The sequence below is a fragment of the Hemicordylus capensis genome, chromosome 3 (assembly GCF_027244095.1).
Source record: "Hemicordylus capensis ecotype Gifberg chromosome 3, rHemCap1.1.pri, whole genome shotgun sequence".
In the NCBI taxonomy this organism is placed as follows: Eukaryota; Metazoa; Chordata; class Lepidosauria; order Squamata; family Cordylidae; genus Hemicordylus; species Hemicordylus capensis.
In genome coordinates this window covers 328,729,348-328,754,846 of record NC_069659.1, presented here as the reverse complement: position 1 = coordinate 328,754,846, position 25,499 = coordinate 328,729,348, and the positions used below count along the sequence as shown (strand labels likewise).

The 25,499-nt window shown below is 44.1% G+C and overlaps 1 protein-coding gene across 7 annotated transcripts in view; it reads right to left on the bottom strand.

Moving 5' to 3' along the window:
- SMC4 (structural maintenance of chromosomes 4) overlaps positions 1 to 25,499 on the bottom strand; it is a 96,707-nt gene that overhangs the window by 50,213 nt on the left and 20,995 nt on the right. For 5 of the 7 annotated variants that reach the window (XM_053313023.1, XM_053313026.1, XM_053313022.1 and 2 more), the window contains exons 10-14: positions 19,311 to 19,475; positions 18,394 to 18,627; positions 3,654 to 3,869; positions 1,513 to 1,674; positions 82 to 307 (exon numbers count right to left, since the gene is read on the bottom strand). In XM_053313023.1, the coding sequence (XP_053168998.1) occupies positions 82 to 307; positions 1,513 to 1,674; positions 3,654 to 3,869; positions 18,394 to 18,627; positions 19,311 to 19,475 (1,003 nt within the window). The remainder of the gene's footprint in view (positions 1 to 81; positions 308 to 1,512; positions 1,675 to 3,653; positions 3,870 to 18,393; positions 18,628 to 19,310; positions 19,476 to 25,499) is intronic. The other 2 variants (XM_053313028.1, XM_053313029.1) reach the window with 2 other exon arrangements.

The window sequence follows — 25,499 nt, the reverse complement described above, 5'->3', positions numbered from 1 at the left end:
GAACCAAGAACGAGTTAGAATGGCTAATATCACATTGAAGTTCAGTCAAGTTTTTGTGTTATTTTTTCATTTCTTAAATACCTGATTGTTCTATTATTTGTCCTTGCAAAGTTACAACTCTCCATCTCTTGTCTTTCTGGAATGCAACTCTGGTGGCCTGATCCAAGTCATTGGCTACCAGGGTATTCCGTAATGCAAAATAAAAGGCTTGGCGAACTTTCTCATCTTTAACTTTTACCATATCAAACAGACGAGGAGTATTTTCAGGAGTCTGAATTTTACTCATACTTTTCTCCCATACTGCCATCTGGACAAGAAAGACGGCAACAAAAGAAGAGGTATCAAAAACATTTACCCAGCCACTTGCGTGCTAGTTTTTCAATAAACTAGAGTGCTGCCATAAATAGGAGGGAACAAATTACTGCCTGTGCATGGCCTTGAACTAGACAAGCCTTGAAGAATATTCTAACCCGCCGCTCATGACATGGGGTAGGTTTAACTAGTAATGTCTGTGATATGCAGTGGGTAGTGCAGAAAATTCTAGAATATCCAAAGCAAAAGTAAACATTGAGAATAGGATTAGTTCTATGAAGGCAGATTTCACATCTCAAAGAAAAAAATATACATGCTGAACTGAGAACAAACAATATAAATAACAGGGTGTCTGAGATGTAGAGTTATAACTTTTTAAGCAATATTTCATATAATCTGAAGTTTCTTAATCTGAAACTTCACTTTCTGCATCAAGAACCTAGACACAATTTTTGAAAGATCCTGCTGCCCTTAAAGGTCTGTTAACTATGATTTTAATATTAATTATGCTATGTTAGAACTAACTACTAATGTTAAGTCTGACATAGCATATTGTTCAATATGGCTTTCTATTCAGGATTGAATAGAAATGGCTCTCACAAGTAACTGACAAAATATTTCGTATTAGCTACAACAAATACATTCACTACAATATACAGGAGAACCCTGTTATTCACGGGGGTCCCATTCTGTCGCGGGCGGGGGGGGGGGGGGGTTAGTGAATCTGCAGATAATGGAGCATTAGAGCTATAGGAATTGGGGTTAGGTTCCCGGACTGCCTAAAATCACCCCACAAGCCAGTAGATGGGCCAAATAAAGTGCCATAGCTAGCTCCAGGGTCACCCACAAGCAACAATAGCACAAAAAAAGCACACCTCCCTTTAAAGTAAGTGAGCCATAAAATGGCTCCTGAACATCAAATAGAGGCCAGAAATTTCCTCCAAGGTCATTTCTTCATTTCTGCCCCCACCCTAACCCATGGATTTAACCACCCCATTCCCCCCACCCACATATACGAAGGTTGGGTATCCATTACCCAACCGCGGATACATGAAGCCGTGGGTGCTGGACCTGCGATTAATGAGGTTCTCCTGTAATAAATAAAATCCTAAACCGAGACCACCATTTACATGACTTGAAATGCTTAAATCGAAAAAGAAAATCAATAATCCTTAGTCTTCTAGAACTAATATGACAAACCTTGTCCAGCCCTATAAAGGTTGCAACTCCAATGTTTTGTTTCTTCAAGAAATTGACACATTCTTGAGCTGTATCAATGGTATCAACAACAATGTGATCTAATGCTCCACAAGATGATGAAATAGCAACATCATATTTTTCATCTATAGCTCCCAAGTCACCCTGTTGCAAAAAGAGGATATGTGGCATTTATTTGTTAACAGTAGCATCCATCAACTTTTCTAATACTTCAGAAGTTATTGGCATCCTTATCCTAAGTATACTTACTTACACAGAAGTCTGATTTGTCATAATGGAACTTGCTAGAACTCACTTTCCAGCAAACATTCTTAGGGGAAACTATCCCTGAAACGAGACTCTTTGTATGGTTCTAAAGTTCATCATTTAAGATGCTTGTGCATACTGGGAAGTGTGGAGATTCTAGTCTAGTAGTCCGGAATCCTATCTAGTCCAGGACAGAGTTCAGCAGACAAACCCATTGATTCAAGAAGCATAAGAACTGTTAACTCCATTGTGGGTATGAAAAAAGTCATACTCCTAAATCTGAGATGGCCATTTGATATACCATTTCAGTGTCCTTTCCACCTCAATGTATTGCCACCCTGCCCCTCCCCAGGAGAGACTGATTTAGGACAGAATGAAGGCACTGAGAAGTTCCAAAGGCTCCACCAGAAGCCTAACGCTGCAACGGTTGATTAACTGTGGACATAAACTAGTGGGACATGGGGTCTGTGTGCTTGTGTTTCTGCCAAACATTGTATGAAGACTAACTACAACAAGTTGCACAACTTTGGTCCTACTGCAGATGTGGGACTACAACTCCCATCATACCCAAGTATTGGTCACTGTGGCTGGGGATGATGGGAATTGTAGTTCAAAACCAGCTGGAGGGCCAGAATTATGCAGCCTTGCTCTAGAAGATTCCAAGTGAAGTTTCCTGCATGTGGCACAAGTCCATCAGTGTGAATTACAGAGGATCACAAAGAACAATTGGTACAAAGGACCATATGAAATGGAGCGGGGGTGAGGGTGGGGTTAGAAAACAGGGCCCCAGATTCCCTGACTCTTCTGGCTGATACACCTGTTTCCAGTACAATAGTCTTGCAGGTTACTTCAGTAAGACTGTTCACAGCCACATTCAGGTTCTGTTGCGGCAGGAAGAGAAAGAGGAACCACCCATGGGTGCAATGATTACAGGGGGGTGGAATCACACATGTGGGTGGATTCAGTTGGAGGAAACATGATTGCAGTGCTTTGGCCAACTGTTTTACCATATTTGTTCTAAGGCTCAAGGAGAGATGCCATCGCAACCACAGTAGCTAGTTTGCAACCTGAGTTTCACATGGAATTCAATGACTGGAAGAACATCAATCAGAATTACCTCCAGGTGAGAGAAGACAGACCATTTGCTGACTCTTAAGAAACATTAAATCAAGGCCTCAGAGTGCTGAATGCTGGATAACTAAAGTCCTCTGCCCTTCCCACACAAGTTGCTATGCATAGTGAAACTACAGTTGGCTGCAGGACCAAAATCCTAACATCTAGGGTCCCAAATAAAGGTAAAGTGTGCCTTCAGGTCAATGTTGACTCCTGGCAAACACAGAGGCACGTGGTTTTTCTTTGTTAGGATACAGGAGGAGTTTACCATTATCATCTCCCGTGCAGTATGTGATTATGCTTTTCAGCATCTTTCCATATCACTCCCAATATAGGTTTCCCATAGTCTGGGAAACATACCAGTGGAGATTCGAACCGGCAACCTCTGGCTTGCTATTCAAGTCAAACCCACCTCTTAATCCACCAAGAGCTCATATTGCTCTGAAGCAAATAAATAATAAGTTCCTTCTTAAAAAAACCCCTCATTTTATGGAAACATGAACAGAACCTTTACACTTCTGCACCCTCTGTTCAAAGGAAACTGGAGGAGGAAGGAGGAGCACAAGACAGAGGTTGGTATCTACTCATTGTTTGGCATTACATATAAATCCAAGCCACTGTCTATTTCAACTCTACAACCTATTGGTTAAGGCTACCCATAGAGGACAAAGAGGGAAGGAATTCTATATCACCTCTTTCAAATGTACAGTCTAAAACATACAAAGCCATGAAAGTAAAGAGTATTAAGGTTTGTTAGAGCGTACAAATATGAAAATCCAAATCCTTGAACCTACTAATCTTCCATATATTCCAGGAATTTTCCCAGATTTTTTCTGCTGAATTAAAGCTTCAAGAACTTTCCCTCGGCTTTTATTTATTGCTAGAGAGCTTCTTGCTTCTTCCACCTTCTGACGTAGGTCTCGAACACAGTTTTTGATGTCTGTTTCTTCTTTTACAACTTTATCAAGTTCATTCTCTTTCTTAAAGGAAAAAAAAAATTATACTGTTTGAATTTAATAAGCATACACTTTAGACTTGCTTACATTATGTCAGTTGCAAAACTGCTTTTGCTTATGTGAAATCTAAAATTTTTCTACCATTCATCTTTCGATAGATAAGAATCAGTTTATACTGTTTGTCATCTGCAGTGATTGTTTTCCTGAAATTTCGAATCAGAAAATGTTCCAGTACCCTAAAAGTTTAAGTTATATGTACTTTGGGTTTTAACTACCCATAAACAGATTGTGTACACGTCTCTATGTATGAATGTGAGTTATTTAAAAATTACATACAGAATTTTTATCTATTTATAATTTTTTGACATATGTATTTTACTAACATCTTTCCCGATCTGCCGCCACTCCCCACCCCTGAGCCCGACCTTTCCTCCCCAAGCCAGCCTTTGTGTGCTGCGCTGGTTGCAGGGAGATGAGGAAAGAAAGGAGAGATAGGGAGAAAGAGGGAGAAGAAGAGAGAAGAACAGCAGAAGGGGGAAGGGGAATTTAAGGGTTAGTAGGGATCTTGGAGGTCTTCTAGTCCAACCTGCTGCTCAGACATTTATTCCTAGGCATTGCTTAAGTTAATAGTAGACTTGAGAAATTTTCTTTCAATTCAGGCAATAGACACTTGACAAAATTATTGGGCTTAGTGATGGAGATTGTGCAGGGGAAAAGTAATGGCCCCCCAAGTTCCCTTTATAGCAAGTGCGTCTGCATGTGCACACAAGTTGTTTGATGTTCACTCAGTTAATGTTAGATCCTGCTCAGAATGAATGAGGAAGATCTCACACTGAATACAAGTGCATGCACACTGCCTGGATACTGCCACCCCAAACAAAACCATTTCACACATAGATGAAAAAAAATTGAGGGATCTCTGATGGCCTCCTCTTTATATCCTTTACAAGTAACCTATTTAGATCAGAAACATGGCTTCCTGGGGCAAATCATGATTTTAATAACTATTTCTGAATATCCTGGTTTAGGTGTCAGTTAAATTTCTAGGCACTATGGTTTCCCGGTGTCTGGAATTAGTCACATCCTGAGTTGTTAAACTGTTAAAATAGCCAAATCAGGCTGGTATTTTATCTATTCATTATGTTTTTAATAAAAGTTAATTAGTAACAAATTATTAATTTTATATAACGATGTCTTTTTAAAGAAATTGAAAGTTTTCTGTCCCATATCACTGATCAACTGGAGTTGGGAGAGAAGGAAATTACAGGTTGCTCACATGTATGATGATCTGGCAGTGATCAGCTGACATTCATAAGCCTGGGTTCTGCACCTGCACAGGACCTTGTGGGTGGATTCTACGAGCTCCTTGAGGTGTCTTTGCTCCACCTCTTGCACTCAGCATGGCCATTTGTTTTGGAAGGTTGGGCACCATTCCCTCAGTTCTTGGATGACTGCCATGTGAGTTGATCATTTCAGAGGTTCATATCATAGCTAAGTGCATTCTTTGGCTTTTTAGTTTTAAATAATCATTTGCTGAATGCTGTGGGGGGATGGGAACGTCTTATGAATGTCAACAGATCATTACTGGGTGATTAGCTTGTTTATCTGGATTGTGATCCATTGTCGTTCATAAGCTTGGGTGTTTAGCAAGCTTTCGCAAGCAGAGGGAACAGGAAGTCATTGTAATACTCTTTAAGACACTCCTCCAAAAAATTGCCTCTCCAGCAGAGCAAAGATCACTGGCATAATGTTTCACAAACGGCTGTTCAGATGACCGTGGCCCCTTTACCAATGTCCTCTGCCTGTATTCCTGATAAATGTGCTGCAGAAGTGGCATATGCCCAATGGGCTCTGATAGTCCTCAGAAGTTCTACCTTATGTATCTTATATGCTAATGAAAACAACTCCACTAGCCAGTGGGACAAACGCTGACGAGAGACAGACTGGCCTTTATAGGCTACAAAGGGCAGTTTGCATTTACAGAGATGCTTAGTTCTTTCTAAATAAAATAGGAGTGATTTCCTTACCTCCAGTGCATGCAGTGTTCTTTCAAGAAGTGTAGATGGATTTCTGAAGTAGGCAGGCACAATTCAGGCAAAAGTCAGAAACGACTTTTGGATGGCATGAAGGGTCTAGTCTCATTAGCACCTTGTCAGGAAAAAGTCTAGTATAAAGTTTGCCCATCTTTAATGCCTTTTTCGTTGTGGTTATGGCTACAATAAAAATAGTTTTCAAAATAACTAGTTCCAAAGTGGAAGTTGCCATAGGTTCAAAAGGATTCTCCGTTAGAGTTGATAATACCCACTGTTCTATGGGTTGTCTGGCAGGAGGTTAAAGATTATTCATTCCCCCAAGAAACTTCTTGCAATCAGGATGGGAGAAAACAGTTCTACCAACCCAGCCAAAATGTTTAGAAGAAATTGCAACCAAATGAACATTCACTACACCATTAGCTAAATCTGTGTTTTTCACACTCATCAGGTACAGTAACACCTGGCTCATAGTCCCCTCCTCTGGTCTGAAGCCTTGTGGTTTAGCATAGGATTTGAAATGACACTTATAAGAATCTCTAGGTTGGGATGCAATGTATTTCCCTGGACCTGGGACAGAAGATCTGGACAGTGTGGCAGGCACCAGAACACATGGTTCAATTGACTGGGGTGGCCACCAGGGGCTGAGAAGAATACATGTGGCATTCTCCCTTAGAATCTTGGCTACCACCCTGCCCAAAATAGAGTACAGTGGAAACATGTACAGGAGACTGTTCTCCCAACACAGCTGGAAAGCATACCCCATAGAGCAGGCTTCCTGCCCCGCTCTGGAACAGTACTTGAGGCACTTCTTGTTTTCCAATGTTGCAAACATGTTGATTGAAGGAGTCCCCCACGAATCGAAGATCTTGGACAAATATTTTGGATTGACTTCCCACTCATGCTATAGTGAACCCACTATTGATCTGCTCAAATTGTTCACTAGTGCATTCTCCGTTTTAACCTGGTAACCTTTGGATGTGATTCGTGCTCTGTGTTGATTTTGTCAATAGTCAAAAGTGGTGTCAATGTCTACTTCGACACTGACAACTGTACAATAGTGAGAGATGGAGTGCTGATAGCAGATCTCAACATCAACAACTGTACAGCAGCCGACAACTGGGCAGTCAATTCTTCCTGTCAGTGTTGACTTCGCTGCCAATGACTGTATGGCAGTCGAGGATGGTGTGCCGACTGTCAACCTCAAGGTTGAGGTAGTGCCTTTCTCCTTGTGTTTCTTCACCAACAGAGAAAAAGGTTGGTCTTCATCCAATGCCTTGCATTTATTCTTGTGCTTCCTGTGATTGAGAGTAGAGGAAGAGCTCTTTGATGTGCCCATCAGGCACTTAAAAACAGTTTTCGAAGCCTCACCTGATGTTGAGGGTTTAGATTATGCAGCTACAGTCCCGACATCGATCCTGATGTCAACAGAGACATCGATGGAGATGGAGGCATCAGCTGTCAAAGCAGTTGCTCATATGACGCCCAAATACACAGGGCTCTATTATTCATAGTCTGGCAAGATAACGATGTACAGATTTTGCCCAATTGTAGCAGTCTGTGGATGGTAACTTGCCACCATGATCAACACATATTAAAAAAAGATTTCTTAGCATCCATTCGGATAGCCAAGTGCAAAAATAAGCCAAAAACAGAAGCTGACATCCAATAAGTAAAAGTAGTAGCAATAAAAGAGTCGGAAGTCACAAAGCCAGAAAACAACCCAATCTCTTTACCCACATAACCTAAACAAAAAACTGAGGAGCAGCAACTGAATGAGGTTAAAGTTAAGGAAGTTGGAAAGGAAATAAGAGAATGGCACCCAAACTGCCAAAATAAACAGCCACGCTGAGCGCGAGAGGCAAAACACAAGCGCTACGAGGAGCTAGTAGAATCCACCTGTAAGGTCCTGTGCAGGCACAGAACCCAGGCTTATGAATGGCAATGGATCAAGATCCAGATCTTCTGAGTACAATGAACAGCTGCAATCGTCCCTACTTTCCTGTGTCTCAGCAGACAAATCATATAGATTTATTATTTATTTCTTAGGAAAAAGTACAGGAGAATCTTGTTATACGTTGATTCTATATCAGCAGTTTCATGTATTCAGTGTCTAATTGACACCCAGTTTCGTTATTCACAGATATGAAAGCATTAAAACCCATGTACCCACGATTCCCAGAGGGCCAGAAGTGGCCACAGAGATAATTTCTGGCCACCATTTTGTCTGTGGGAGTTATTTGGTAGTTCAGTTCAGTGGGGAGGGGAGTCTGCTTTTTTGGGGACCATGGGGGGTGGGCGGTGAGTCCAGGAGACCCATGGAGCATGGTAGGGCACTTTGTTTGGCCCATTTTTATGGGTGGCTTGGGGTGATATTTTTAAAGTCTGGGAACATAACCTTCGCATTTCCGTAGATAAAGTGTCTCGTTATTCGTTGTTTCATTATCCACAGTAATATACGGGAATGGAACCCCCATGGATAATGAAGTTCACCTGTATCAAAACCAGGTATTCATAGGTGACAAGCTGGATACATTTTTAATTGATCCTAATAGACCAGGCCACAACTGAATCCACAACAAAACTTTTAAATCACCGTTCAGGTTCTAGCAAAGAGAAAATGGTCGACAACACATAAAACGTGAAGGTTTCGTGCCAGAAGCCCTTAAAGAGGCGATAGTTCGCCCTCACTTGAAGAAACCCTCCCTGGACCCTGAAGTCCTTGACAACTATAGACCGATCTCCAACCTCCCTTTTTTAGCGAAGGTGTTAGAGAGGGTTGTATGTGCACAGCTCGAGAGGGTCTTGGAAGAAACTAGCTACCTTAATTCTTTTCAGTCGGGCTTCAGGCCTCGGCACAGCACAGAGACAGCACTGGTCGCTCTGGTAGATGACCATCTTCGGGACCTTGACAAGGGTAGTGTCCCTCTCTTGGTCCTTTTAGATCTCTCAGTGGCTTTTGACACTATTGATCATGCTATCTTTCTCAACCGCCTGTGTGGGCTGGGTATCGGGGGCATTGTCTTTCAGTGGTTCTGTTCTTACCTTAGTGGGCATGTCCAGTCGGTATGCATTGAGGACAGGTGCTCTGACCCATGGCCACTCCTTTATGGAGTTCCCCAGGGTTCAGTTCTTGCCCATGTCCTACTTAACATCTAAATGAAGTCGCTGGGTCAGGTAATTTCCCAGTTTGGAGTGAGATTTCATCAATACGCTGATGATACTCAGCTGTATATTGCCATCCCAGACCATTCTGGGGATGCTGTTTCTGTGCTTACTCGATGCTTGGAAGCTGTTAAGGTCTGGATGACTCAAAACAAGCTCAGACTGAATCCTACTAAGACTGAACTACTTTTATTCAGCCCTTGTACCAGCCAACAGTGGGATGTGAACCTTTTTTTTGATGGGGTGCAGCTGCCCCCAAAGGAGCTTGTTCGTGATTTGGGGGTCCTTTTGGACTCGCGCCTCCTGCTTGAACAGCAGGTGGAGGCTGCAGCCAGAAGTGCTTTTGCCCAGCTTCTTTTGATTCACCAATTATGCCCTTACCTTGATCAGCAGGCATTAATGACAGTGACCCATGCCCTTGTTATCTCCCGCTTAGATTATTGTAGCTCTCTATCTACCTTTGAAGATGATCGGAAAGCTGCGGGTCCAGAATGCAGCAGCTCGCCTACTCATGGGTACCAGAAAAATATGACAGGGTAACACTTCTTCTGCAGTTGCTGCACTGGTTGCCCATTAGTTTCTGAGTTCAATTTAAGGTCCTGGTTCTGACCTTCAAAGCCTTGCGGGGCTTGGTACCTGTCTACCTACAGACCCACCTCTCCCATCCAGTTACATCCCGTCTGGTTAGATAATCTCAGATGGCCCTTTTGACGGTCCCTGATTTCCGAGAGGTTCAAGGCTCTAGAACCCACGAAAGGGCCTTCTCGGTTGCTGCCCCACTTCTTTGGCGGATCTCTTCCCCTTCAGATTCATCTAGCCCCTTCTCCTTAATGATCTTCAAATCTCTATTGAAGACTTTTCTTTTTCGCCAGGCTTTTGCCCTGTAGTTTACTTCATTTGTTTTTTGTTAGTTACTTTAGTTTTTAATTTAGAATGTAATTTTTAACGTTGCCTTGTTTGCATGTTTTTGTGCACCGGAGTCTTTGGAGTGGGCAGTATATTAAATGTTTCTAATAAACAAATAAACAAAATCACTGAGTAGCATTTGGAATGGTGCTCATGAAAAAGCACAAATCATTTCCCTTTCTCCTCCACCTCTCCACTGCAGCACTGAATCCCCTGAAGAGCTGTTATTGATGGACCTTTGGCAATGGTATGGGGTGCAGTACATGTGGCTGCAAAGGGAGAGAGAATCCCCACAAACCGAACAAAGGCACCTTCATGGGAAACCATTCTGAATGCTACCCCCAGGAAATGAATAAATTATCAATTTCCACACACAATTCAAATTTCTTAAATAAGTTATCTCAGCCCATTCCAACCATATTTTTCTGCAAAAATGTGCCTAATCTTTTGCGTGACAAGTGAATTAATTGCAAGTCTATATGAAATACATTCATCTGTAATTACTAAAAGATAATATGTTTTTCAAAGTTACTCCAGGGTACAATTCTAGTGAGGATATCTGAAAAATCATTTAATATAGTCACATAGAGGGCAAAACAGCATATAATGAAGTTTTCTGGGGGCTCTCTGTCACACAGGCAGCATTATTCACTGGCACTTTAGCACACCTCACTTCCTGATAAACTGAAGGCAAAAGTTTGAAAGCAAAGGCCTTTGCTGCCATATCCCAAGGGAGCAGAATGTCAAGACTTACAGATAAGATCATTGGGGAGGATTCAGTTTTTCAAAATCAGTATCACTATGAAAACTTCAACTTGCACCTTTCAAATGGTCAACCTCTATCATTTTGCTTTTAATTTGTTTCTTGGGTATAAAAGAGCCATGACATTCAATTCATCAGATACTATTTTATAAAAACATTTGTTTGGTATACTTGCCATATCCATCTGTTGTAATTTCAGAAAATATGACATCAAAGCCCAAAAGATAAAATAATTCAGTGGTGGGAGTCCACAACATGTGCTAAGAAGTACTTACATCTGCACAGGTTTCCCTTGGATAATCTAAACTGTCAATAGTACTAAGTCGCTCCCAACTCCTAGTCCAGCATTCAGGGCCCATTTGTCCATTGCCCATTGGCAATGCAGTCTATTCCAGCATGTGACCAAGGTAAACAAGTGCTTCTGCCTTTAGCCTTATTACTGGTTAGCTAAAAAAGAGCATTGTTTACTTACCGTGAAAGCTTCTTCTTGCTGCTGGATTTAAGGACCTTTCATGTGAGTTATCCTTCCCACGTGCTCCAGAGGCAGGACTATGTAAATTAGGTCATAAGATTTAAGAGCCTGGGAAGAATGATCCCATCCATTCTGAATATCCAAGTCTAAGCAAAAAGAGATAGAAGTAACAACTATATACACCAACTAGAACATGAAAGTAGAGCAGAAGTAGCAAAAAAAGAGGCCATTCCCCCCAAGTAGATCCAGCCACCAAATCAAATGGGTGGGCTAAGATGTCCTCAAATCCAGCAGCAAGAAGACGCCTTCATGGTAAGTAACCAATGCTTCTTTCTCTGCTACTTGATGAGGACATCTCATGTGGGACATCACAGCCCAAAAAGACGGGAGGGAGTGTCTGTGCCTACTTTGGGGGAAGAAATTTCTGTAATACCCTCCTGCCAGAAGTTGCTTGGACAGAAGTGTAGGAGTCAATTTTATAATGCCTAGTAAATGTGGATGGAGATTTCCACATAGCAGCGCTGCAGATTTCCTCCAAGGAGCCCAGAGCGGTGTACTACATACTTGAGTTTCTTTTTCACAACAACCCTGTGAAGTAGGTTAGGCTGAGAGAGAAGTGACTGGCCCAGAGTCACCCAGCTAGTTTTATGGCTGAATGGGGATTTGAACTCGGGTCTCCCTGGTCCTAGTCCAGCACTCTAACCACTACACCACGCTGGCTCTCCCCAATTATTATTATCATCATCATCATCATCATCATCATTAATTCAATTTCTATACCGCCCTTCCAAAATGGCTCAGGGTGGTTTACACAGAGAAATAACAAACAAATAAGATGGAATCCTGTCCCCAAAGGGCTCACACTCTAAAAAGAAACACGATAGACACTAGCAACAGTCACTGGAAGTACTGTGCTGGGGGTGGATAGGGCCAGTTATTCTCCCTCTGCTAAATAAAGAGAATCATCATGGTAAAAGGTGCCTCTTTGCCCAGTTAGCAGGGTTGCGAATTTCCATGATGGGCAGGAGGTCTCAATCCCATTTGGGCACCTAGAAATACCTCAAAAAGATGCCTGTCTTTTTGGAACAGACTCTATCACGCCTTTCTCCAGTAGGAAAAGCATCTCTTCCACTAAGGAAGGAATTGAGTTGATGTATTTTATTCGCACAAATATGGGGCAAATTTGAATTCGATTGCATAGCCTAATGATATTATGGACAACACCCAGGCATTTGATGTTATATGACGCCTTGCTTCTGAGAAAGAGGGGAGACTAATGGAAGGATACTGAGAAGATATTTCTAGTCCCAGCACACCAGAGTGTTTGGACTAGTCCTGAGGTCTTGTTGATGGTTGCGCAGATTGTACTGGATTCTTGTACTTAAAAGACTTCTTTGAATCTCTATGCTCTGACTGCTTATATTGAAACTTTAGTCCCCCAACAGAATGGTAAGGTTGGGAGGAGGACGAAGGTTGACAGGTGATGGTGAAAGTTCACGAAGGGTATCGAGACTTTTTCGGTTTCTCCATCATGTCATGGGCTTGCGAACTGAAAAGGCCATCACCTTCGAAAGACAAGTTCTCTATTTTTGTCTTTCATATTGCCATGTAGGGATGTGGACTACAACCAGGTGTAGCAGTGCAAAGTAATAGCAACAGCTAGAGAACGTGTCTCCATTTCAGCAAGATGCTTAGCGGTGCTAAGATGCTGCTGGGTGATATCCGCCGACTTGTTCAGGGCATGAAACCTGTCATGGAACTCAGCAGGGGCATCCTTTAAATCAGGGGTGGGGAACCTTGGCCCTCCAGCTGTTTTTGAACTACAACTCCCACCAACCCCAACCACAATAATTGTGGCTGCGGGTGATGGGAGTTGTAGTTCAACAACAGCTGCAGGGCAAAGGTTCCCCACCCCTGCTTTAAAAAGTCTTTGAGATAATCCCAAACTGAGAAATGAAACTTGGCCATAAAAGCCAGGTACTTAAGAGATCTTCAAGGGCAAACATGATGAGGAACAGAAACGTCTCCCCATCACATCCAACCTTCGGCCCTCCTTATCAACTGGCGCAGACTGAGTTTTGCCCAACTTAACACTAAGAGCACAGCCCACCGAGTGACGAGAGGGGTGTTTAAGAAGGAAGGTACAAGAGTCTTCCTGGATACGATAAATAGATACTACTTCTATTTATCTGTGATAGATAGAGACTACTTCTCAAGTCTCTCTGAAGTAGATATAGACACAGCAGGTGCATCCTAGCAGATGTTTGCCGAATTAGATATGACAGGCTACATTGGCAAGGCAGCAGGCTGCGCAGCTGAAATGGACGCAATGAAATCATAAACCGGGTCCTTGACTTCCAGTGTTGGTCTTTTTAACGGCAGTCCCAAAGCCTGTGTCATTTCGGCAACTTGGACACGGTAGGAACAAGTCTCCTCCATTGGAGAAGGGGGGTTGGCTACAGCCCCATCAGGGGATGGGTCGGAAAGGTTCTCGGTATAGACCGAATCTCCTTCAGAGGAAGCACTTGAAGTGTACTCTCCTTCTGAAAGGTCATCATGCTCAGGGGAGTTAGCAGTAGCTAAGGTGCTCCTGCAGTAGGTGGGTCAACAACTTCCACATCAGGATCCGAAACATGAGCTGGAGAAGGGGAAGCAAGGTTACTGGCACCCATAGGCACAGTTGGCATCCTAGGGTGCTTATGGAGTGAAGTATGAGCCAAGGAAACAAGAATCTTAGTCCTTGGCTGGAGATGACTGAAGAGTAACTTCATGGTTTTAACTTCATGGTTTTCCAGAGTCTTTCCTCTGGTTTTACCCTACAACTTCCAGGAGCAGACATATAATAGGGATCTCATTACCTATGAAAGCCACAAACTAACCCAGGGTCCAAACTCACAGGAAAACTCCAAAAATCAAGCCAAAAATAACTAGAGGAACAAGCCAAAGGGGTTAGCAGATGAACAATGGTAGAAACAGTCCAAAGTCAAGCAAAACAAAAGAGAAAAATCAGAACAAAAAGCTGAAGAAAAAAGGAGAACAGAGCGAATCCTTCCCAATGCGAGCAGTGCGGTGGTCAAGAAGGAACTGAGGAGAATGGCATTCTCCCGCATGTGTGTGATTCAGCAAAGCCCAAGAGAGCCTCAAAGAGTTTAGAATTCTTCTGCAGTGGGCTACTGTGCAGGCGCAGAGCCCAGGTTGTGAGGAAACATGTATCACCTCAAAGATCCGTGCATGTTTAACAGGTTCCACTTAAGTCTCCAGGTGGCAAGCCGCAACCAAGCCGTATCTGGGTGGTAAACTGGAACTTGCTGGAGTAGGTCTGGTGTAACAGGAAGAAACCAAGGGTTTGAGATTGGCAGGTTGAAAATTTCCAAAAACTAGTCTCCCCAGCCAAAATGAGGCTACATGGATCACTTTTGCCTGGAATAGACGTCTCTTGCATAGTATGTGACTGAGAAGAGGCACCGGAGGGAACATGTTGAGAAGACCTGGGTGCCAGGGTGTCGACAGGGTATCCACTGCTTCTGCGCCCTCACAGGGAAATCATGTGAAGAATCTGGGTAGTTTGTTGTTGGGAGCCACAAAGAGACCCAAGTTCATCCCAGGTGAAGAGTAAGAGGATTGAATGACCTTGGTTTTAGGCTCCATTCTCTTGGATGCATCTCTTTGCGACTTAGCCAGTCGGCCGTGGAGTTGAGTACCCCTTGGACATGATGGGCCATAATGGAAGATAAGTGCTGTTCCAGTCACTGCATTAGAAGAGCAGACTCCAGGTGAAGTGACTTTGATCTGGTGCCACCCTGGTGGTTGATGTGGGCTTTTACTGAACTGTTTTACTGGACATGAACTGTCTTCTGAATCTTCCAAGAGATGCCCTGTTGATATGGAAGGAGGAACCACTGAAGAAGACATAGGTGTAACATAGGAACATGACATATCCTGAGTCAGATCATAGGTCCATCTAGCTCAGTATTGTCTACCCAGACTGGCAGCAGCTTCTCCAAGATTGCAGACAGGAATCTCTCTCAGCCCTATCTTGGAGATGCCAGGGAGGAAACTTGGAACCTTTTGCTCTTCCCAGAGCGACTCCATCCCCTAAGGGGAATATCTTACAGTGCTCACACATCAAGTCTCCCATTCATATGCAACCAGGGTGAACCCTGCTTAGCTAAGGGAACACATCATGCTCGCTACTACAATAGCAACTCTCCTCTCTGGAATCTGGCCCAGGGTACTGATTCTAGTGATGCCACCATTAGACCCAGATGGCACGCTAGTCAGGAGAGGAGCCTTGCCCTGTGATTGGATGGAAAGCACTGCCTCCCATTACCTATGAAGACCACGAACTAACCCAGGGTCCAAACCTGCAGGAGAACTCCAAAAATCAAGGTGGTCAAGAATGCGGTTCAGAAGTAGAAACAGATGGTCCGAAACAGTGTCTGTGGCTCTCAGAAGATGGATTTGATGGGAGGGGCAGAGGTTTGGCTCTGTTGAGTAGAAACCCATCATCTCTTAAGGCCTGAAGAGTATTCTTCAAGTCTTTGTGAGCTTGCTGAACAGTCGGAGATTTTCTTAGAAGGTTGTCCAAAAAAGTGAAGGCCCTGAAGTCATAGGTGGGCCACTAGTTGGGGTAGGATTTTTGTGAAAATTCTTGGGGCTGAGGACAGGCCGAAGGGTAGCACCTTGTATTGGTAGTGTTTTCTGGCATATTTGAAAACACAGAAGATGTCATCCATCTGGGTGTATGAGGATGTGTAGATACACTTTGATCAGGTCTATGGAGACCATGAAGTCTAGAAGATGCAGGGAGTCCACTATGGACTGAAGAGTTTCCATCCAGAAATATGTGTGTTTTATATGCAAGGTGTTGTAAGGAACTGATGGGGGTGGGGGTGGGATGAGTACCCAGTTCTATCTTGTAATCATCCCCAAGAGTTTGGAACCATTATATGATATTGCAGTTAGGTGAGGAACATATCGAAAGGCATGATGCTACATGGGCCCTCCTGAAAGCCACTTCAATCCATTTGTCATTAGGATCATTAGGACAGCCATTAGATAGGAGGGCAAGCATGGGAGAATTGGTGGAAAAAACCTTGAAAAGATCAAAATTTTCTTTTTGCAAATTATAGAATTTACCTGCTACAGATATGGATTTTCTATTATTAGCAGGAAGTTGCCATTCCTGTTTTACAGAATCTACAAAACATTCAGGAAAGTGAAGAACATCCTTAACTTTAGGCTTTGGGAAGACTAGGGTGTCTTTGGGGGTAGCAGGGAACTTCTCGGGTGTCACTGGCAGCAACTCCAGAGTGGAGATAGCTTTGCTAATGAGGAGTGAAAAATCCTCTGCAATGAACAAGTGCTGCAAAGTAGAGAAGGAATCAGTAGTGTTGTCATCAGACCATTTTCCATCCTCTTTAGAAACCTTGGTCGTGGTCAGGATCTTATGGGGGATCATTCCCTGGAGAGTGATCCATACCAGTGTCTGCTGGTGAGATGTCAATGGCATGGATGGATGGGTCACCATCCGGTCCTTTTGAATTGAGGATGTTTGGGTGAGGATCAGGAGGATAATAGTCTGAATTCTCAGAAGAATGGAGTTAATCGCCCTGTAGAGTAATGCCAGTAATATTCGGAAGGAGGAAAGGCGTGGGTCAGGGAGATTGAAAGATCTATGGAGTGATCAGGGGGACAGAGAGGAGCAGATCTCATCTGCTCTGTAGTGGATGTAGTGGTTGATGTAGCCATGGTGGAGGCAGAAGCCCTTAGAGCCAGTCGGGGTTCCCTTTGCTCCTGCCTGCAGTCCCCAGTGGTGCTCACAGCATCCACTTCCTGTCTGTGGTTGATCTATGGCGCTTTTTGTAGCATTCTTGAGAAGGGCCAGATAGTCCCTTCAAGGAGAGGAGAACAGGTCTTGTCGTAGCAAGCATGACCTGTCCCCTTAGCTAAGCAGGGCCCACCCTGATTGCATATAAATTGGAGCTAGAAGTGTGAGTGCTGTAAGATATTCCCCTCAGGAGATGGAGCCGCTCTGGGAAGAGCAGAAGGTTTCAAGTTCCCTCCCTGGCATCTCCAAGATAGGGCTGAGAGAGATTCCTGCCTGCAACCTTGGAGAAGCTGCTGCCAGTCTGTGAAGACAATATTGAGCTAGATAGACCAATGGTCTGACTCAGTATATAGCAGCTTCCTATGTCCCGCATCCTGGATGCTGACTGAAGAGCAGGTGGAGACTCAAGGTTGGTGTTGTTGAGGAAGCCAAGGACACAGAGGCTTGAGCCATGCCACAGTGGGGCTAACTGGGTGGCAGCAGGGCAGGTGGAGGTACGAGCACCGTGTCTTCCAAATCTGGAACAGTGGGTTCACGCTATGTGGTCTCACAGCCCAAGAGTGGGAGACTGGATGGACCTTATCATGGTTGGGCGACGAGGACCTAAAGGTGCTCATCAGACTCTGTGCTGCTTTGGATTGGCTATGTGCCGCTGAACCAGGAGGGAAGTCAGACAATGAACTCTTTCTCTTTGGGACCAGGATATGTTGAAGCCTGGTCAATTGCTCCATGGTGGAGAAGGGAGGGGGGATAGAATAAAAGGGGGAAACAGAAGGGATTTTTTTCCAAGGGGATAAGCTTGGAAGAGTATCAGAGGAAAGGTAGAACCAAGTCAGCAAAGAGGTGGCCTCAGATGAAATGTAGAGGAGCTGTCTCTAGAGCTGGACACAGGACTGAAAGAACTGGGTGGGGTCATCTTTTCCAGGCTCTTAAAGCTTCTGACCTAATTTACATAGTCCTGCCTCTGGAGCACATGGGCAGGATAACTCACACAAGATGTTCTTATCCAGCAGGAGAGAAGAGCACCCCATCATCCCATAGTGTCAATGGTTTTATCAAAGGGGACAAGCCATATCTCAGTAGCGCACATGCTTTGTAAAAAGGTCAAGTTTCAATCCTCAGCATCTCCGGGTAAATCAACCAGTAACAGTCAATGAGGAAGACCTCTGCCAGAGAACCTGGAGAGCTGCTGTTAAGAGTACAAGATATTGGGTAGACTGACCAATGGTCTGACTCAGAATAAGGCAGCTTCATATATGTTTATAACAAGCAAACACTAAAACATTTGTAACTAAACTGATATGAAACTATTTTAAAAGCAAAGCTACATATCAAGTTATATATTCCAAGAACACAAGCAATCTTAAATAGAGAAGTCCAACCTTCTTTAGGTCATCTTCAGCTTGAGGTAATTTAGACTCCAGCTCTTTGATGGCAGATAACCTCTCCTTAAGTGTTTGTGAAGCAGTCTGGATAGTTTCTTTTGCTGTATTTAACTGAAATACAGCATTATTGTGACGACTAAGGTAGAGATCAAGTTCTGACTGGGCTACATCCAAATTTGAACGTGCTTCATTAACAGTTTTGCTGAATTCCATAAGAGCTTTTTCTTTTTCCTATAAAAGTGACAAAAATGAGACGGCTTAAACACTGTATAAAAATGAAAGATTTTGATCACAATGAAAGTCAAATGACAATGGTTTCCAACTTCTGACAGACTTTGGTCTGTAGATCTGCAGCAAGGGAGCTTACTCAGGCCAAAGGGTTATTGCAGTTTCATCTAGGTTGAAAAATAAATGGTCAAGCACCTCTGCTTCAATCACCCAGATGCAAGTTTGTCCTATTGTTCCCTCTCCACCCTCTCTTGCTAGAGAATAGCACTTTGGCCTAACACCAGGAAAGGTGTGTGGTGGGGGGAAATCCCAAATGTATATGGACACAGCATAGTTATGGAGAAGGCACAATGCCTCATGGATTCTGCCACAATGCTGCTACTATATTCCCTTAATGAGAAAAGCCAGTACACTATGACAGTTTCACTAATGGCCCTATCACAAGCACAGCTACCATAGTCCTGTAATGAGTGTCCAGGAAATGTCAATGGCAGTAATTTACCAGGCCACTCCTTGCTGGAGGAAAAACTACCGCCACTAGGCAAGTCAGCAAAACAGCAGGTTTAACCCTTCATTTCTACTCTGTTCTTACAGGAAGACAGACCCTTCTCTATTGCATGGTTAATGAATTCAATTAGTTTCTAGGCTTCATATTTTCTATGAAGTACCACAATGTCATTACAAACCTCTTTCTCATTCTGTAACCCCTGTGTTTCTTGCTTCAGACCATCCATAACTTCTCTTAGTTTTTCTTCTGCTCTTTCCTTTTCTTTTTCTAGAACTTCTCTTTTAGCTGTTGCTTCAGTGATAATAGACTCACTATTGGCAGGAACATTTCTCAAGTCTTCAACCTATGAAAAAGCTAGGGTTAGCTGTAAAACTAAGTGAAACAAAGATGAACAATTTCCCCTATAAAGGAGAAGGAGCATTGGTTCACTTACTATGAAGGCTTCTTCTTGCTGCTGGAGCAGAGAACATCTCTGAGTGAGTTATCCTTCCCACATGCTCCCAGGCAGAGCTAATTGAAAATGTTGCAAAGCCTTAAGAGCCCGGGCAGGATAACACTGCCCAGTTCATTCAGGCCAAACATGAGACTTGCACTGATCGTGCATAACACCTTCCATAAGATAAAACATGAAAAACAGGAGAATAAGATAAACATCAACCAACTAACAGCAACATGGTGCAAGGCTATGTGAATCCCCGTATGCTTAGCATTCCGAACGCTACCTGGGAGGGCAGAGATGTCCTCAGCTCCTGCAGCAAGAAGAATCCTTTATGGTAAGTGACCCAATGCTCCTTTCCCTGCTGCCTGGAGCCGAGGCTATCTCTGAGCAGGACATAGCACAGCTCTGGCCATAACATTCTGTGGGAGGAAGCATCCTTGCCTACTCTGGGGGAAAAACCTGTTGCAACATTCTGTGACCAAATGCTGCTTGAGCAGAAGCATATGTGTCAATTTTATAATGCCTTTTGAAGGTTGAGAGCACCTTCCATGTAGAAGTTCTACAGATCTCCTGTACAGGAGCATTTGTGTAAAAAGCAGCAGCAGCTGCCCTCATGGAATGTGCCAGTATGTGCTCAGGAGCACAGATGTAGAGATTCATACACTAATGAGATAGACATGTATCCATTTTACAATGGTTGATACTGAAACTTGGTTTCCCACACGTGCCGGTAGAAAACTGACCAATAGAGCCTCGGTACGCCTAAACCCCATCTGTGCATTTTAAATACATTTTAAAGCATCTTTGAATGTCCAACTTGTGCCATGCCCTTTCTCTTTCGTGCACTGGATTAGGGCAAAATGATGGTAAGATTGTGAATGGTGAAAAGAGGATGACACCTTGAGCCTGAGAAGGGGGTCTGGTATCAGCTGTATAGAGTCAGCTGAGAATATGCAATGATTCCTGTGAGCGGACAAGGCATGCAGCTCTGAGATACTACACACAGAAGTCACTGCTAATAGAAAAGCCGTTTTGAATGAGAGAACTCTCAGAGGAATGGAACGTATGGGCTTGAACAGAGAGGCTTGCAGTGCCCTAAGAACTGTAAGCAATTCCCATGATGGGAACCTATGTACTGCCACGGGAGATAAAAGCATTGCTCCCCTCAGGAACCTTTTAAGGTGAGGATGGTTGCGTACTTTCTCCTTAGTGCTTCCTGAAATTAAGCCTACTGGGGATGTCACCTGGCGTTTCAACGTGTTAGCCTTGAGTCCTTTGTCTAAGCCCTCCTGGAGGAAAGCCAGAAGGTGTTTAATGTCCATTGCGCCACAAGAAATCAAGTATGGCCAACCAACGAAGGAAGGCTCTCCATGTGCACTGGTAAATGTGTTTAGTGGCGTCTTGTAGAAGCGATCATGGTAAAGCTCTTATATGTATATCCATGCTGTCTCAACATCCCCCACTCAGTCTCCAGGTGACTAGCTGCAACCACCCTGTATTGTGATGCGCTACTGGTTTCCAGTGTAAGAGGTCTGCAGACAATGGTAAAAATCACAGTTCTTCTGTGGCCATGTGAAACGGTTCTGCAAACCACGGTCTCCTGGGCCAGTATGGAGCCACCAGGACTACCTGGGGCTTGAGCATGAGAACCGTGCAGAGGAAACATGTGAGAAGTGGGTTCAGAGGAAATGCATACAGAGGGCCCAATGACCAGCCTGTCTGGCAGTGTCAGACACCCAATGGCAGTGTCCACTGCCTCCGCCTGGGAACAGAGTGAAAAACCTGGGGAGTTGAGTATTAAGATATGATGCAAACAGGTTGATCTGAGGCTTCCCAAAGAGTTCCATTACCCTCCAGAATACTCTGGGATTGAGCACCCACTTCCCTGGTAATAACTGTTCCTGGCTTAGCCAGTCTGTAATTGAATTGAGGTTTCCCTGGACATGGTAAGCCATGATTGAAGCCAGGTTTGTTTTCTACCCAGTGCATGATCAATGCCACCTCTATCTGTAGCGATCACACCTTGCCTGTTTATGTGGACTTTCGTGGTCATGTTGTCAGTCCTGATTAACACATGCTTGTGGCATATTAAGTCCCGGAATGACAACAATGCCAAATGAATTGCCCTCCGTTCTAACCAGTTAATGCTGTGTAGGTATGTCATATTGGACTACTGTCCCTGTGTTGACCTGCATTGGCAATGTGCCTCCCACCCCATCTTGCTGGCATCTGTTGTTAAGACCCGAGGTTATTTCCTCCTCTGCAGATGGTAATCTATTATATACCACTGTAGTGACTGTAAAATATGTGGGGCTACATATACTATAATGCTGACCCTTCATGCAATAGGTCCCTGGAACAGGAGCAGGAACCATTGAAGGTCCCTCAGGTGGTATCTGGCCCATGGTACAGAATCCAGAGATGCCACCATTAGTCCCAGAAGTCAGGCTAAGTCTAATAGCTTGGCCTACCTGGTCAACATGACTGCTGCTACCACCTGCTGTAGGGTCTGCAGCTGCTCCCTTAGAAGGAATAACCTGTGTTTCTGAGTATCTATTTGAATGCCCGCTGGCTACTTGAAAAGGGGGATTAGCCACTCAAGAAGCACTGCATGCTTGGTTGCCCCTATTAGCAGTAACAGGGACTGGTACGCTAGGAGTAGTGTTGAGGGAAATCTCCTCCAGAGTCCTCAGATGAATGAACCCCCTTCCCATTGTTGCCAGGTTCCCTGTGAGTAGGGGACCTGTGCAGTCTGTACCCCTTAGTGTGCTTTCTCTTTGCCTTTCTAGGAGAATGGGCCCCTGAATAAGTAGATGAAGAAGCAAAAGATGCTTCTCTGCCCCATTTTTCCCCCTTCTGGACTTCTGCATAAACCCCTTCAGAGACACAGCCAGAGTCTCCCTTATCCAAGACTGCTACGCTGGTGGCATCTCCTGAGGGAAATCAGTTCATAGGGCTGATGAGGGACCCGTGGAGATGGCACCCTAACTAGCTGTGCCCAGGAGAGATCTCACCGAAGTCGCTGTTGCATCCCTCTCCCCAGAAAACAAAGTGGTCCTCTGAGATCTGCTTCCAGTTCCTCGGCGGTCTGTGGTCAGGAGCAGCTCTGTCTGGTGGCGGCTCCCGATCTTCCCGCCAAAATTCCAGGGCTGTTGGCATTTGGAGCGGAATGGGTGCACGACTGCCCAGAAGTGCTCAGCAGTGGTGGGAGCGAGGCTGCAGCCTGGCCCACGCCGTCCGGTTTGTTCTCCCTCCATGCTCTGGCTGAACTCCTAGTTTCTCTAGTTGCCTGAATGGAGCCCTGAGTAGCATACTCCATTTCCTCCCAAGCGCATGGCAGTTACTGGCAGTATGGCATGGGGAAGAGAGCCCAGCGCTCAAGTTGTGAACAGGAAATCCGTTCTATTCTTTCCCCATGGAAGTAAGACATGCCTAATAGCCTGCTGTCACTCCATAGGAACACTAAAAATCAAGGGGAGTTAAGAAGATGGGGGAAAAGGTTTCCTTTTTCTTTTCTAAAAACGGATTAAAAGCAGGGGAAAGCAAGAGATGGACAAGAATAAAGGTTGAAAAAGTAATGGATATAGATATTGCAAGAGAGCTTGATATAGACATCTGCCTACGAGTGCAGCAGGACTAAAAGAACTGGGCGGGGTTATCCTGCCTGGGCTCTTAAGGGCTCTGCAACATTTTCAATTAGTCCTGCCTGGGAGCACGTGGGAAGGATGTCCCTGGCTCCAGGTAGCACTCACTCAGAGATGTCCCTGGCTCCAGGTAGCAAAAAACGAAGAGTTTCATAACTGAGAGGTTCCTGCGCAGGCATGGAACCCATTTTTCTAATGATCCAACAGATCATGATCCAGATCATAGCATTCTTACCAGAACAAGCTATTAGTCCTGTATCTGATTGACTGTAAAGGTATTTTATTTATTAATTTGATTGATTGATTTTTATACAGCCCTTCCAAAATGGCTCAGGGTGGTTTACAATTAAAAACAGAAACCGTTAAAACCAATAACAATTAAAACAGAGATATAAATATTAACACCAATTTTAAAAAAATCTTAAAAAACAATTAAACTATCGTAACAATTAAAACCCTGAAAACCAGGTTAGCATTAAAACTAATTAAAAACCCTGAAAGGCCAGGCCAAACAGATGGGTTTTTAGGGTCCTCTTGAAGGTCAGCAAGGAATTAAGATTACGAATTTCTGCTGGGAGTGCATTCCACAACCTGGGAGCAGCCATAGAGAAGGCCGGCCTCTGAGTCGCCACCAAACGAACCGGTGGTAACTGGAGACAGACCTCCTCAGATGAACTTACGTGTTGTGGATTATATCTTAAAAGTCATAAAAATTTTAATTAATGGGATCCAGTGCCTTATAGCCTGCAAATGTAAATTCCTCATTATTAAACATATAATATTTATTATAAATTTAGTATCAAATATTATATCAATTCAAGTTTATACCAAATCCCTAAGACAGAATACGGATATAACTTTACTCCTAGCTGTAAAATAAAGTGTGCCATCAAGTCGATTTCGACTCCTGGTGGCCAGAGCCCTGTGGTTTTATTTGGTAAAATACAGGAAGGATTTACCATTGCTTCCTCCCATGCAGCATGAGATGATGCCTTTCAGCATCTTCCTATATCGTTGCTGCCCGATACAGATGTTTCACATAGTCTGGTAATCCATGATTATTCCCGATATCAGAGCAAACTTGCTACACTTTTATAAATAGCTTTTTCTATGTTGCTTATCTTATCTGGATAAAATCCAAAAACTGAATCAGGTCAATTTAGCAGCTTGATAATATAATTCAACAGTGGGAATGCTCATTTCTTCTTGTTTTACATTTTAACTAGCTGACCCGAGTGCGGCGGCCGCCGCCAGCTACCGCCTCGCCTCCGCGGCCCGGCCCGCCGCCTCGCCTCCGCAGCCCTCAAGCTTCTTAATAAAGTCATTTGGGTCTATAGTAGATCTCTGATCGTTTAAGTGTTCCCAAAGGGAGTGTGTATATCTAGCCTGGTACACAATGTAATTAACTATTTTTATGGATAGGCAGGCTGTAGAATAGGTGCGGCGGCCTAGGATATCCAATTTCCTCCCCTCCTTACCCGCTGGAGTGGTGTGTTGACGTCCACCCTTTGCTGTAGATGCACAATCAACTACTAAAGAATTAGGCGAAGGGTGGTGCACAAGGTACTCATTCTGGTCTTCCTGTACACGGTATAGAGACTCCAAACGCTTAGAGGTAGGAGTCGAAGTCTGGAGTACTTCTCATTCTGATTTTGCTGCCCTAGAAATGTGTGGCAACATGGGGATGTAGACCGGGTATATCCCAGTAGCAGATTTCATCATATTATAGACTGGATTGTTGAGCTCAGTGGACTTCTGCTGTAGTAGCAAACCCAGGACCTACGCCATATCAACAACTTGCTCATAGTAACCCTTCATTTCCTCGTTGGGCGACATCGAAGAAATAGCCGCCACGTTGGAGCCCGGATCAGGTAGGATGGGTTCTTCGTGGTCCCTTGGCTCAGGCAATGTTGAATCCGACACGTAACTGTCTTCATCCCCGTTGTCGTCCTCAGAAGTGGCAACAGACAAATGCCTTGCCACAGAAGAGATCTTCATGGCCACGGTATGCTGTACGGGCGCATGAGCACTAGATGTCTGAGTGGCCGCTTGGCATAACGATCGTGCTGGTAAGGGAGGAAAGCTTACTCGAAGTGACACAGAACACTGGCGAGGTATGTACGGTGTTTGGACAGCAGCTTCAAACCGCTTCACGGGAATGACATCTGTCTGCACCGCTGCATCCACCGTGTGACGGATAGGTTGTTGCTGGCTCCGCTCCTTCAGCCACTGTTGAAAAAGAGAATACTCCCCTTGGGTTAGAGATTATTCCCCTTGGGTGATT